Source organism: Portunus trituberculatus, chromosome 30 (assembly GCF_017591435.1).
Source record: "Portunus trituberculatus isolate SZX2019 chromosome 30, ASM1759143v1, whole genome shotgun sequence".
NCBI lineage: Eukaryota > Metazoa > Arthropoda > Malacostraca > Decapoda > Portunidae > Portunus > Portunus trituberculatus.
Window position 1 is genome coordinate 2,573,397 of NC_059284.1, and position 13,812 is coordinate 2,587,208.

The 13,812-nt window shown below is 37.4% G+C and overlaps 1 protein-coding gene across 2 annotated transcripts in view; it reads left to right on the top strand.

Moving 5' to 3' along the window:
• LOC123510741 (rRNA methyltransferase 2, mitochondrial-like) overlaps positions 1-11,951 on the top strand; it is a 29,159-nt gene extending 17,208 nt beyond the window's left edge. The window contains exons 4-6 of one of the 2 annotated variants that reach the window (XM_045266091.1): positions 6,519-6,661; positions 6,924-7,067; positions 11,401-11,951. In XM_045266091.1, the coding sequence (XP_045122026.1) occupies positions 6,519-6,661; positions 6,924-7,067; positions 11,401-11,568 (455 nt within the window). In that variant the 3' untranslated portion in view covers positions 11,569-11,951. The remainder of the gene's footprint in view (positions 1-6,518; positions 6,662-6,923; positions 7,068-11,400) is intronic. The other variant, XM_045266092.1, reaches the window with a different exon arrangement.
• The last annotated feature ends 1,861 nt before the right edge of the window (positions 11,952-13,812 follow it).

Consider the following 13,812-nt stretch of genomic DNA (forward strand, 5'->3'; position numbering starts at 1 on the left):
CGGCAAAGTTAATTGTTGACTGGTTTGATTTCTGCAATGTCAGCCTTTTAAAATCTTGGCCCGCAAGTTTCCCAGACCTTAACCCTATAAAAATCCTGGGCGTACATAAAACTGAAGCAAGAGGAGAGAGATACCTCCTCCCTTCCACACCTCCTAGCCACTATTCAGGACATATGGGACAATATTGACACTCGGTATCTCCACCACCTGGGTGATTCACTTCCCAGGAGACTTAAAAGGTCAAGAAGGCACGAGGGCACCCTATCAATCACTAGTTTAGGTGAATACCCTCATTAAAACATATTTTCTGTGTCGTTAATCTCCTTCATAAGATGTCACAGGTACCGCTCTGACCGCTCTGCTCTGACCAGCAGTGTAAATTTGGCTATTCCTCTGTGCATTACTGAGGAGTGTGATCATGAATGTACCCTACAGTAGTGCAACCTCATGTTGGTGGATCCAGTATGAGTTGCCAGAGAGAGAGAGAGAGAGAGAGAGAGAGAGAAAGAGAAAGAGAATGGTATGCAGCACACATCGGCACACACACACTACCACCAGCTAACATTGGAAATGGAAAATACAATATTTAATTGAAAAGTAGAGATGATAAACAGGGTGTAGGAGTCATGATGTCAGCTAGGAAAAAACTTAGAAGTGTTGGATGTTGATATGGTAAGAGCAGTGCTGAATTAATCTTGATAACACTGAAGGACCAAGGTATGGAGAAAAGAGAATTTATGGTGAATTATTGACTACCAAAAATGGGATCATGTGTGAATGACCATGCCAAGATGTTAAACAATGCAAAAGTCTTAAGCAGTATACTAGAGTGAAGTAATAAGTCAGTGGTCGAGAAGCATCTTAATTGTAAGGAAGTGTGTTGAGAAGAATTGGCCATGAAAGGCAGAGAAACTCATGGGGAAATATCTTTTGAACATGACGTTAGAATATACCATTATGCAGTGGGTTCTATAATTTTACAACTATACATCATATAATTCCCACAATAACACCATTACAGAAGATTATTTTGAGACAAAGGTATACAGCTGGCCAAGACCGTAATAATTACTTCACAGTATCATTACCTTACTTCAACACACTAATAACAACTCAGAGTGTCCACTTCAGTCGTAAAATGGCAGATTGCCATGACGCTGCTGATGGCTCCTTCCAGACCCTCACTTATGAGTGAATAATATTTTCTAGAGAAGTGGGGATCTGATGCATTATCATCCTATCATGCTCCAGGAATTCACCATTGAATAAACAACCACGAGTGAAAATTTCATGTCAATCAGATGAATACAAATAGTAAAACAAGGACAAAATTATTAAAAATCTTTAGGAGCAAATATAGTAATACCTCAAGATACGATCGTCCCAACATACAATTTTTTTGATATACGACGAAAAATTTCATATCGTGTATGCATTGAAAATACGAAGATATTTTTAAGACACGAATAGCCATCGGTAGGTTGCACAGCGATCGCTCAGCTACCCGCATCCACCCAAACATTCAGCCCGCATTGTGTATCGTTGTTCATCCTTTGTGCATGTATGTGTCTGTGCTCCTTGGCAGTGTGTATTTTTTATTAAGTTTTGTGAACTCATGAGTCCCAAAGTAAAAGTTTGGTGAGAAACACAAAATAACCTGTATTCACATACTGATTACACTTAGAAATTCAATAAACGATTGAGTACAAATGGTGTTCTGCTCACAAGCAACTCTTCCTCTTTGCAATGCAAAAAAACAGAAGTCTCTAGATGTCATGGTTACCAAAATATCACAGGTTAAATGAGGTGGTATCATCGGCCTTGCGTCCGATGGGGTTCAGTGGCCTTGGCTAGAGCAATGAATATGGGCCCCTTGTACCCCTTCTCTCTCTCTCTCTCTCTCTCTCTCTCTCTCTCTCTCTCTCTCTCTCTCTCTCTCTCTCTCTCTCTCTCTCTCTCTCTCTCTCTCTCTCTCTCTCTCTCTCTCTCTCTCTCTCTCTCTCTCTCTCTCTAGCAACCAGTGTTAACTGTGATATAGAGCAAATCCATCTTGATTAATTCTGTTTTTACCTGTTCTGATATCACTCTCATTCAAAAGTTGTCTCCCTATAACATGGCGAGAGACCCAAGGTATAGAAGTTTATGGCGCGCGGGAGAGGTGGCAGAATCAGACACAGTGAAATCACTGTGGCTCCCACCATCCATGGTTAGTGACACAGGGACATAGAGCATATGTTTACTCCTGATGAGTGTTGCCAGCTCACAAGCAAAGAAAACGGAAAGAAAATAGCCAAAAGATAGCTGTAAAAAGCCTAAACGTCTATCAACGTGGCCCGAGTCTTGCGTGATGAACGTCTATCGATGTGTCCTGAGTTTTGTGAGTTAAGTTGTTATTTTGGGCAATATAGTACATTTGTATCATGCATACAATAAACATTGTATTTATCTTATATTAAATCAATTTTTGGTTGGTATTTAAAGCATGATATTTTTTTGGGGGGGACGGCGGTAAATTCATATCACACAAATGAATTGATTCTATTTCTATTAACTTCTATGGGAAAAATTGATTTGACATATGATTTTTTTTTTATAAAGAATGATCGTCACAGAACGAATTAAATTCGTATGTCGAAGTACCACTGTATCTAGAAAAATGTTTTTTACATTTCAAAAATGTTCACAAAATAGGTATAAACTCTGATAGACTTTTGTTTGGTATCATTTTAAACCACAACTGAAATGTAATTTTTTGTTGGAATTTGATTTTTTATAATGTCAATAGAGAATGAGATATGGGAAAGGAAAAAAAATGGGCAGGCAGTTCAACTCAGACTTTAGTCCCTGGGTTGGTCATAGTCCGACTTATCGCGAAATCTGACTTATCGGGATCCAAGTTATTGAGGTTGAACAGTACAGTCAACTCTCGATTAACGTGAGGGTTACATTCCTTGAGATGTCGCGTTATTCAGACATAATTTTCCCCAAGAAAATAATGTTAATGGGGGACTACATTCCTGGCCACTGGGAAAGTCTGCCTATTTTAGAGATTTTGATATTCAAACCTTAAAAAAAATCAATTATTAATACATCACTTGGTCATGGAAACAGTAAAAATACATAACTATTCTCATTTTATTTGCACTGACGGTATGCAATGTGCTCGCCCTCACATTGTATAAGTTTTCCTTGATTTCTTGGAATCACTTTCTTGTGAAGAGATTGAAGAACACTCAGATGCCATAGTATAGGATACTACTAGGTGAAAACAGAGAAATGATCCACTCACATTAGCTCCAGACTTAGGAGTGAGATCTTATATATACATTTATGTTCACAAAAGCAACATTTCTATAAGCTTTTTACAAGCCTTATCACCAAGAAAGGATTGTTTTGTGATGCACAAAGTGAAATCTTGCATGGAACACTAAAATCAGATCAGGAGATGAGAATTCTTTTGTTTGCTGTTAATTGGCAGTGGACTCTTCTTCTTCTTGTGACCCTCTTTAGCTAGTGTGTTGCTTTCACCACATTATTTGTGTGTCTGCCCCTCTATTGCCTGGATATCATATCTTTGTATTATAGCAGGCAATAGAAGGACAGACACACAAATGTTGTCGTGAAAGCAACATTAAAACTAAAGGTCACAAGAAGTAGCCACTGCTGATCACCAGCAGACAAAAGTCACTTCTTCTGCTTTGCTCTTGGTGTTCCATGCAAGATTTCACTTTGCGCATCACAAAACGATCCTTTCTTGGTGGTAAGGCTTGTAAAAAGCTAAAAGAAATATTTTGTGAACATAAATGTATGTACAGGTTAATCTTGATTTACGCGATAGATGTGTTCCAAGAGGCATCGCGAATACCAAAATTCACGTAAAACAAACATGTAATTCTCATAAGAAACAATAGATAATAGGGGGATGCGGGATGTGGTCCAAAAAAAATTCATACAAAATACTCTATTTATTTGGCTAAATTAACATGTTTTTATTATTTACCATTCTAAATACTAGAAGTGTATTTAAAGTAAAGGGAAAAGCAAGAAATAATAAGAGAAAGCAAAAAATAATTAGAGAAAACAACAAAACAAAGAATACGTAAACACAACACTCACTGCGTCACTGCCTTCACCACTCACACCACAGTCAGTCACCATCTTCCTCTGAGCTTTACCTATTTATCAAAAATCCACTTATCAAAAATAACCCCACATGCAGAAGAAGATGAAGGATGTTTTGGGGCCATCTTGGTGAATTATAGGCAGATTGAAGAGATTCCGTCTGTACTCAGTGCTGGCAGACTGCAAATAAGGCACAAGAAGAGGAAGGAGCAGCGGAGCTCCCACCTATCAGCCAGCTGCAAAACTCTCTAGCACGCAGTTTGAAATTGCATCTGGCGCTCAGTTTGAAAATGTGGTAGGGCCAAATCGCATATAAGCAAACTGATCACGCAAATTGAATTAATTATAATATTTTTTCGGTTGCATTAAAACAAAAAACACGTAAATCAAACGTGTAAATCGAGTTACCTGTATATGTGACAGTAACACCTTGGGAGTGGTTTTACTGGTAACCTGCTGGCAATCTTGTTACTATTGCAACACTGTCTCCCTAGGTGTTCATGGACACCATTTCGCAGCCGGAAGTTGCTCCACTCATTGTTAAGTTTCTTTGATCCTGGCTCAGTGCGGTTCCCACTAGAAGTAGTGTAGGGTGCGTGACGTCATCAAGTTGTTAACCAGCATGGAATTGAATAAAATGCGTTATTTAATTGTATCTCCTTAAATATCAAGTCGTGTTAAATTGAAATTACACTATTTGAACTTTTGTTAATTGAGAGTTCACTGTATTCTCATATATGCATGCTATTTTTTCTGAAAAAAAAAAAAATAGATAAGTAATAAAAATGAATAAATAAATAAATAAATAAAAAAAATAATAATCTTTTTGCTACAGTGATGTTCTGAGCTAGAGCTAAATCTAATCCTGATTTCTTAATCAAGTAGCAACACTGCTTTATGAATGAAGATTAAATAAAAAAGTGGTCGTGTTCTTAATACACACTACTTTAAACTGAAACGATAATTTACTCCCAGCAAGGTCTAATAATGCTAGTTCTAGTCTTATAGATCTGTTCAGGGGCTGCTTTCAACTTACCATAGCTAGCAGTGACCTCACTGAACATTTTTTCTTTATGTCCCACAACTCAAGGGTGCAGTCACAGCCTGCCCTCTAAAGAAACTTACATGTCTTCTAGGGACAGAGATTGCCAGGTGTGGAGGCTGTGTTGATCTGGATTCTGATAATAGGTGAGGAGTATAGTCTTCAGTGCAGCATAACAGTCTTTATCTGATGGAGCGGAGATAATTTCATGCACCAGTGTAGTGAAAAGAGCACTAATTACAGCATCAAATTTCTGTGTATCAGTGGTAGAGGTATGAGCCAGAAAAGCATCAGCCAGTTGTCCATGTTGGGATGGTTAGTAATTTCAACCACACTTCAGCCTTCTTATTACCAAATGTGTTGTATGATTACCACATTGATGGCCAAGGCAAGATAATTCACTGAGTTTTCTCACATTTTCAATGTCTCAACATAAACCTAAACTAAATAACCACAACCAAGAAAAGTTAAAAATCAGTAATGTATCACCAATCACATTACATGACATGTACTCACATTAGTGAATTGAGCAGGGTAGTTGTTGCATTAAGCAAGCATACAGAGTTGCTGTCATGGTAAGCAAGCAATGCAATGTTGTTGCCAGCAGCAAGAGATGGTGACACTTAAGCGTTGGTCAAGAGGAACTTCGGTTTGGTGTAGCTCAATGGTATGAGCATGTAATCTCCTCAATACAAGAAATGGTAGGTATTGACAGAATGCAGGAACTGGTGTAGTGTAAAGTTGGTGCTAGGAGTACCTCTATTTTGCTGTCCATCTTTTGGTTAACCGGGCACATTAACTCATGCTGCTTCGAGCTTCCTGACTTGAAAGAGTGTGTTCTGGTTCAAACAGTGCTTTAGTGCACCATACACTTTTGACAGTAGCACGATAATATTGACTTATTGAGAGTTCATGAAAAACCCAAAATTTGGCTTATCTCATTTAGAGATCATAATCATCATGAGTTATATGCTCTGTAATGTCTGTGAGTTGTTCAATTTTTGCCTAGTTGGTTGACTGGTAAATATAATTGAATTGCAGAACTTTTAGTGCCTAAGATCCAGAAAAATTTAGGAAACTAGCAGAAAAAGCATTAAGAAGTCAGTAGAACACTGTATTTTATTATCTGTGGATGCATAGCTTTCTTTTTGCCTCTGTATTGGTCTGTCTTTCCATTTTTATTTTTATTTTTTCCTCAGGTCACTCAATAGCCTGCTGTTCATACACACTATCTTAAAACACCCTGTCCTCTTATTTTTGCATTTTCTTTTCACTTAAATGTTCTTTAGATTAAGAGTATAGTCAATGAAATAGATGCGAGTAATGAAAATTGATGAAGGTTTCCTTTACATAGCCAGAAACAAGAGTCAGGGGATGGTGATAGGAATTGACTTACAGAGCATCCATCCACTGGCTGGGGCCACTCTGCTAGGTGGAAGAGACTTCACATCACCACAGACACAGCAACAAGTACTGGAACTCATCAGCAACAGAAAGGTGAGGCTCATTCATTTATATTATCATTATCATGAAACTGATGATTGTATGAAAATTATGAGCTATTGATCTATGTATATACCGAGCCTGCAATCCTACATAGGGCGATTTAAATAAAGTCCTGTTTGCTCACTTGCATATTCACACTCCTCACACTTAGTCCCTGGAGGAAAGGGACAATCTTGTAAACCTCCATATTGCACCAGACAAGAATAGATAATGATAATGTCACAAATATATTGCTCACTTCACCTTTTATCAGCAGATTGATGTTGTGTTGTCAGATATGGCACCAAAAGCTTCAGGCATTAAAGACTTGGATCATGAAAACATCATAAGCCTGGCCTATGCTGCTCTTGGGTTTGCTGTTCAGAACACAGCAGGAGGAGGCAGCTTCCTGTGCAAGGTGAGACTTGCATGAGCTGGTTTCAAATACAGTGAAGACTCAATACTCGAACTTAATTTGTTCCAATTAGCTGTTCGATTATCAAAAAAAATTGACTATCAATACCTATAATTCAGGTAATTCATTTTAGTCTTAGCAAAACCTCAGATTTAATAAAAATTTCATTTTTTTTTTTTTTTGTATGATTTTGATTTGTACATATCGTAAATGAAGGATGGATGATGTAGAAGAGAAGAAGAGAAGGATGGGGAGGTTGTCGGAAAACGAGTCACCATCCATGTATACCTCTTGTGTGATTCTCGTGAACCCACTACTGGTGGGATGTGACTTACTAACACTTGCACTCTTACTAGATTCCTTATTTTCACCATTAATAAGCCTCTTTGGTGCCATTATAAGTTTCTAAATGAAAAACTACTGACAACACAGAAGAATGTTGTTTTTCTCAAGACTGCGTTAGGATAAGGGATGCACACCGGTATCTGGTATACCAGAATATCAACATTTTCTGCTAGTAATACTGGTATCAAAACAGGAAAGCAGCTGCAGCAGGGAGAGAGAGGCCAGAGCTTTGTTTACAACCATGTGTGTGGCCCTTCAATTACCAGATATTTTCACCACTAATAAGCCTTTGGTGTTAATGTAAGTTTATAAGTGAAAAACTACAGACAACGCACGAGAATGTTATTCTGAAGACTGCAGAAGCACAATTGGCGGAATGGGGGGGGGAGGGAGAGCTAGAAGAGTCACATACAATAACTGGATGACAATTTGGTTGTAGAAGTAGAAGATCTTGTGTCACCAACTTGAGTTTCTACACTAGAGCAATAAATATAATTCAGGAGAGAGAGACTGATGGGCAGACTGTGTCTATTTGGATCTAAAAAAAAGTTTTTTGATAAAGTACTGCATCAGAAATTGCTATGGAAAACTATAAACATGGGTGGTTTACTGGGAAAAGTGCTGGATTGGATAGCAGAGTTCTTAAAAGACAGAGAAGTGAGAATTGGGATAAAAGATAAAAAAATCAAAATGGTGTAGTTATAAATGCAGTTCCTCAGGGAATGGTTCTGACCCCAGTAATGTTCATAGTGTATATTAATTATATGGTAGATGAGGTGGATAATTATATAAGCTTATTTGCAGATGATGCAAAGTTACTGAAATGAGTGGAAAATGATATGGATTGTAAAATGCTACAGAAAGACTTGAAAAGATACATGAGTGGAACAAAAAATGGGAAATAGAATTTAATAAGAAAAAAAATATAAAGTGATGGAACTAGGGAAAAGCAAAAAAAGACAGACAAGATCTTACACTAAGGGAGAAGTAGAAATTCAGAAAACAAAAGAAGAAAAAGACCTGGGTATTACAGTAAATGACAATTTATCACTGGAAAAAACATGTAAATAATGTAGTTAGGGAAACATATGAGTTACTAAGAAAAATGAAATGGTCGTTTACTTATGGAGATGAAGAGATGGTGAAAATAACTAATAGAAAACATGATTCAACCTAAACTAGAATATGCTGCACTTATATGGTCACCACATAATAAGAAAGATATAAGGAACATAGAAAGGATTCAAAGAGCTGCAACCTAAATGGTTCCAAGTTTGAGAGACCTAACTTATGAAGACAGATTAAAGAGATTAAAACTTCCAACATTGCAATTAAGGAGAGAAAAAGCAGACCTAATTGCTATATACAGGGCATGGAAGGGGATGAACCAAGTTGACAAAGAAGACATTGGTGTGAGACTCAAGAAATACATGGGAACATGGCATGAAATTGAAAAATGACTACTTATATAAGACATTAAGGGAGAAAGTCATTTTTTGATTGATTTTTTTTTATTTATTTATTTATTTATTTATTTTTTTTTTATCTCTCCATAAACTTGTGAGGCTGATGCTGAGGTAATGTGGCACACTGCCAAGCATAAGAGTGTCCTGGTGGCCTACCTACTAATCTACATGCTGGGAAGGGAGGGGATGAGTATGACTCACTTGTCATTGTGTATCTTCTATTTACATCCTCCTTTTCCATTTTTTTTTTTGTGATTATATGTACATAATTATGTATGTAATTAATTAGAGTGCATCCTCTCTCCATTGTTGATCTTGGGAAGCTTTTTCATATCATCCTGGTCCTCACTTTCACTGGAGTCACTGGCAGCCACATGATTGGCTCTTGGGTGTCGTTTTTTATTAGAATTGCTGGTAGAAGAGATGCACATGGGGTAACTGGAAGGTCCCTACATGGGGCCGTCAGGGTCAGTAGAGTCTTCCACCCTTTTCAGCATCTTCTCCTTTCTTCTAGTAACAAGTAACCACGCATCATCAATAGTTGAAGGTTGATCATTGTCATAATCTTCTTCCTGGTTAAAGGTCACTAATTCTACCTGCTGGTTGAGGATCTCCCTACCAAGGTGATTTGGATTTTTTACACCAGACTCTTCATTCTTGCTGTCCTCATCAGTCAGGCCTCTAATGTCTTGAGATGGCACGAGTAAAACATCTGTAGGATGATTAGGTGGATCTTCCAGTTGTATGATGATTTCCTGGGTAGCTCTGCAAACAAAATTAAGGGTTATAGTTATTATTCTGTATTGTTGTAGAATAGGATGTTAGCCTCTGGTTTGGTTGTTCTACTGTTATGACTAAGGAATTAAAATTTTTTTAGAGGATGGATTTGAAATATGAAATTGAAGAAAGCTCTTAATCAAAAGTTTTTACGCAATTTACTCCGTTCTATTGGTAAAAATACCACTTTAAACCTGTTGTCCAGGATACCCTCATGCATACATATGTGTACTGTTGATCCTCGCTAACTTGGACTAATAGGGGGAAAGTTTGATAAGACAAGCATGACTTACATGAATTCTGCCCTCTCCACACACACACACACAAAAAAAAAAAAAAAAAGGGAAAAAAAAATTCAGACATGGTGCAGGATTTAAAATGAATCATTCAACTTATTTTCCAGTGAATTTTACAAACTATTTGATCACCCTGTAAAAGTATTTATATAAATAATAAAAGTAGTGTTTATATGTCACCTCAGCAAAGTTGGAGCAGGGTTGGAGAAAGAAGGCAAGTCCGTGATCTATAGAGATTTGGCAATAGTGGGGAAATTTCCATGAAACCCAGTCCCACACTTAAACAGCCAGTTTAGAATGACCAGAGTATAGCCTGTGTAATAAGGTGTCCACAAAAGATGCTGCTGACCAGTTTCATCTCTTCTGTTTGTGAGCAACACAGACAGAAGAAGTATCAGTCATGAGTTGCAATCCACCAGGTTTACTAAGATGTCAAAATCATCGTCTGGTGATGATGATGCTCGATAATGTACATACAAAACTCAAGAGGAAAAGGAGATCAATACATGAAATAAACTAAAAGAGAGAAGAATTTAGGGAATATCATAATGGTTTCAGTGATCTGTGAGCACCCAGCTTATAAACAATATTCCTGTTAGCATGGTGTTTATTCCATTTATTCCACACTAGTTATATCTCTCATATACTTTGACATCAGGAGTTCAACATTCATCCATCCTGCTATCCACACAGTAGTGTCCACTTGCTTGGGTTGAGCAGGCAAGAGTGATTCCAGCAAACAGGAATTTCTGAAAGTGGGTTGAAGCAGGCTACTAGTTCTGACACGCTCGAACCTGCTTCCTCTGTGTACGCTTACACTTGTTTACATTATGTGATTTCTGGCTCAGGTTGGAGTCAGTTGCCTGCATTGAAAAACCTGCTTTCTCTGAGTTTGGAAACCCAATTTAGCTAGATATTGGTGTCATATGGAAGTGCCTCGCTTATCAACTAGTTCTTTTATCGATCTGATTATTGGAATGGAACCTGGTTGTTAAGTGAGGAGAGAGTGTATTTCATGTTTTTTTTTTTATTGCTTGTGAGGACCGCATGTATTAAAATCTTGGAACACATTCATATATTTTGTATTCAGTCTTAAATTTGCTAAACAATCATTTGCTCTATGATTTCATTTTCAGGAACATAACCCAAGTCATAATCAAGGAGTACTTGTATATTTTCCAGATATCACACATTTCTTCTGTAGAACACTTTGTTTAAAACAAACATAGCTGTTTTTGCTAACAGAAGAAAGGAAGTCACAAGAGAAAACTTTCCCTTATGTCAATGCCAAACACTTAATCCACTATACATTGCAAATATCAGTGACTTTTTGAGAATCTTTAGAATAACAAGAATTCAAACTAGTCACATATTTTAAGATTAGGAACACATCAAAATACAATTTTGCATACTTTTGAAAATAACAATTATGATATCTTCTTTATTCTTCAGGTATGGGAAGGGTTCCTGACACAGCAGCTGATCAATGACATGAAGAAATCATATAGGACAGTGAAGGTTGTGAAGCCACCAGCAAGTAGGGGAGATTCATCTGAAAAATTCTTAGTTGGTAAAGAATTATTCCATGAGCCATATAATACAGAATGTGACACTGCATAAAAGGTTTGTCAGACTGGGCAAAACGTCCATCCTTCAATCAGTTTCACAATTATTGTTGGCTGTGATAGTAGCCTTGCACGTGGGTATATCATTGTCTCTATGTATATATTATATATGTGTATATAATTATACTGTTACATGCTTCATGGTGCTCCTGCGTCTTACATTGTGTTGCATTATGGAAGATGGGATGTTCCCGTGTCTATAGTCTCCCATGGCATCATCCACAGTCAGCCACCTGTCTCTGCCTGTGACAATCACTGCTCTACATGCTCTGTACCCCTCTGTACCTTTGACTGTTTTATCCCTTCATACAATCCAGCAAATGCTCTGTGATTGGTTGTTGTGTTCTTTACAACTTAATACATCTTAGTGTCATGGTTTTCCTTCTTCATTGAAGAGTCTTTGTTTGATTTTATACTGTTTACCCTCTCTAACTTGAACTAATAGGAGGAAAGGTTGGTCCAACAAATGTGAATGTCCGACTTATAAAAGTTCCTCCCTTCTCCACAAAAAAAACTCAGACTTTAGGGGAGTGCAAAGTTTATTTATTTGATTTTGGGGCGATTTAAAATTTTGAGACTGCTATTGTCTCTCCAAAATTTTCAGACTAAATTACCAGATGGTGTAGTTTATATTTTTTATGATTAAATGCCCTTCCCACCAGGAAACCATTTTTTTAATGTCTTCTGCAGTTGCATCATAGCATGATTCAAGCCTTACACAGTACAGGCAACCCCTGTTTAATGAAGGTTCACACAACGAAATTTCTCTACAACGAAGGTTTCCTTTTACTACCATCTGCTCGTTTAATGAACACCTAACTCGCTTTAACAAAATTTTACTCCATATCATGCAAATTGACAGGCTTTTGAATACACCAGTGCCTCTCGTGGACAAAATGCGCACCCCCTAGTTGAAAGCAATAACAGCGTCAGCAGCAGCTCATCTTCCCTCACTCTACATGCCACCAAAACGCCCTGTAATGTCGCCTAGCGTTGCTAAGAAGACCAGGAAGTCTCTTACTCTCGAAGTGAAGCTGGATATTATTCACAGACACGAGAGAGGTGAGAAAACTAATAGCATTGCTCGCCACCATCTTGACTCCATCTACTGTCTCTACTATTTTCAAGTCAGCAGACTCTATTAAGAAGGCTGGTGAGACTGTATCTTCCTTGCAAGCTAAAAGAACCACCTGAACTCGTGACTTTGTAATGGATAAAATGGAAAGCCTTGTGGAAATGTGGTACGTAAGTTTTGTATGCGGTACAATGATGCGCCCTTTGTTTACATTCCAGCTAGCATATTTCCCGCTCCACTCTCCCTCCCTTCATAAATTTAAGATCATCAACATTATAAAGTTACTTACATATATTAGTGTATGTACATTATAATGACTTAGTCTTGAATTAAACTGCTTAAATGTTTAACTTCATAATTTTTACTTTCATTAAACCTTTTAATGTACTATGATGCAACCTCATTTTGTTTACTCTCAATGGAAGCTCAAGTCAGGGGTTAAACTTGTTATAATTGGTTCGCGTGACGAAAATTCGCTTAACGAAGGTTTTTTTAGGAACGTAAGCCCTTCGTTAAGCGGGGCTTGCCTGTACGTGGCCAGGAGTCAAAAGGGAAGGTGTGTCATTTAGCTTTCTACGTCTTTACAGGCATAAATTGATGAGAATTATAATCAGAAACTTCAAAAAGGAAGACAAGAAACAAACAAACAAATGTATCATTGGAAGACGCTGGGTCGGTCATAGTCAGACTTATCGCGAAATTCGAGTCATCAGGGTCTGAGCTATCAAGATTCAACAGTACGTATATGATTAACACTGCAATATATTAATTCACCAATTGCTACATTAACTGTTATCTAGAAAAATTATGTAAAGAAATAAATACAAGGAAATATATATTTACAAAAGAATAAGATGCTGAAATAAACTGGTATGTTATAATGTGTGATATGTGGTAGTGGAGATTACATAGTCAACAGCTACAAGTGATATGAGGTTGTAGAGATAAATATGTCAATAGCAGCTGGAGATCCCAACACACCTGCGACCAGGACTAGATGGGTAGATCAACTGAGCGAATGAAAGCGTTGTTGCTACACAGTCCTTAAAATATTATGTAGTCATCTTTCCTCATAACATAACACTCCACGTAAAGAGCTGTAAGGTTGTACCAAACAGTCCAATATTGAAGTACACAAATGTTTAACAGTTACATTCTAGAACA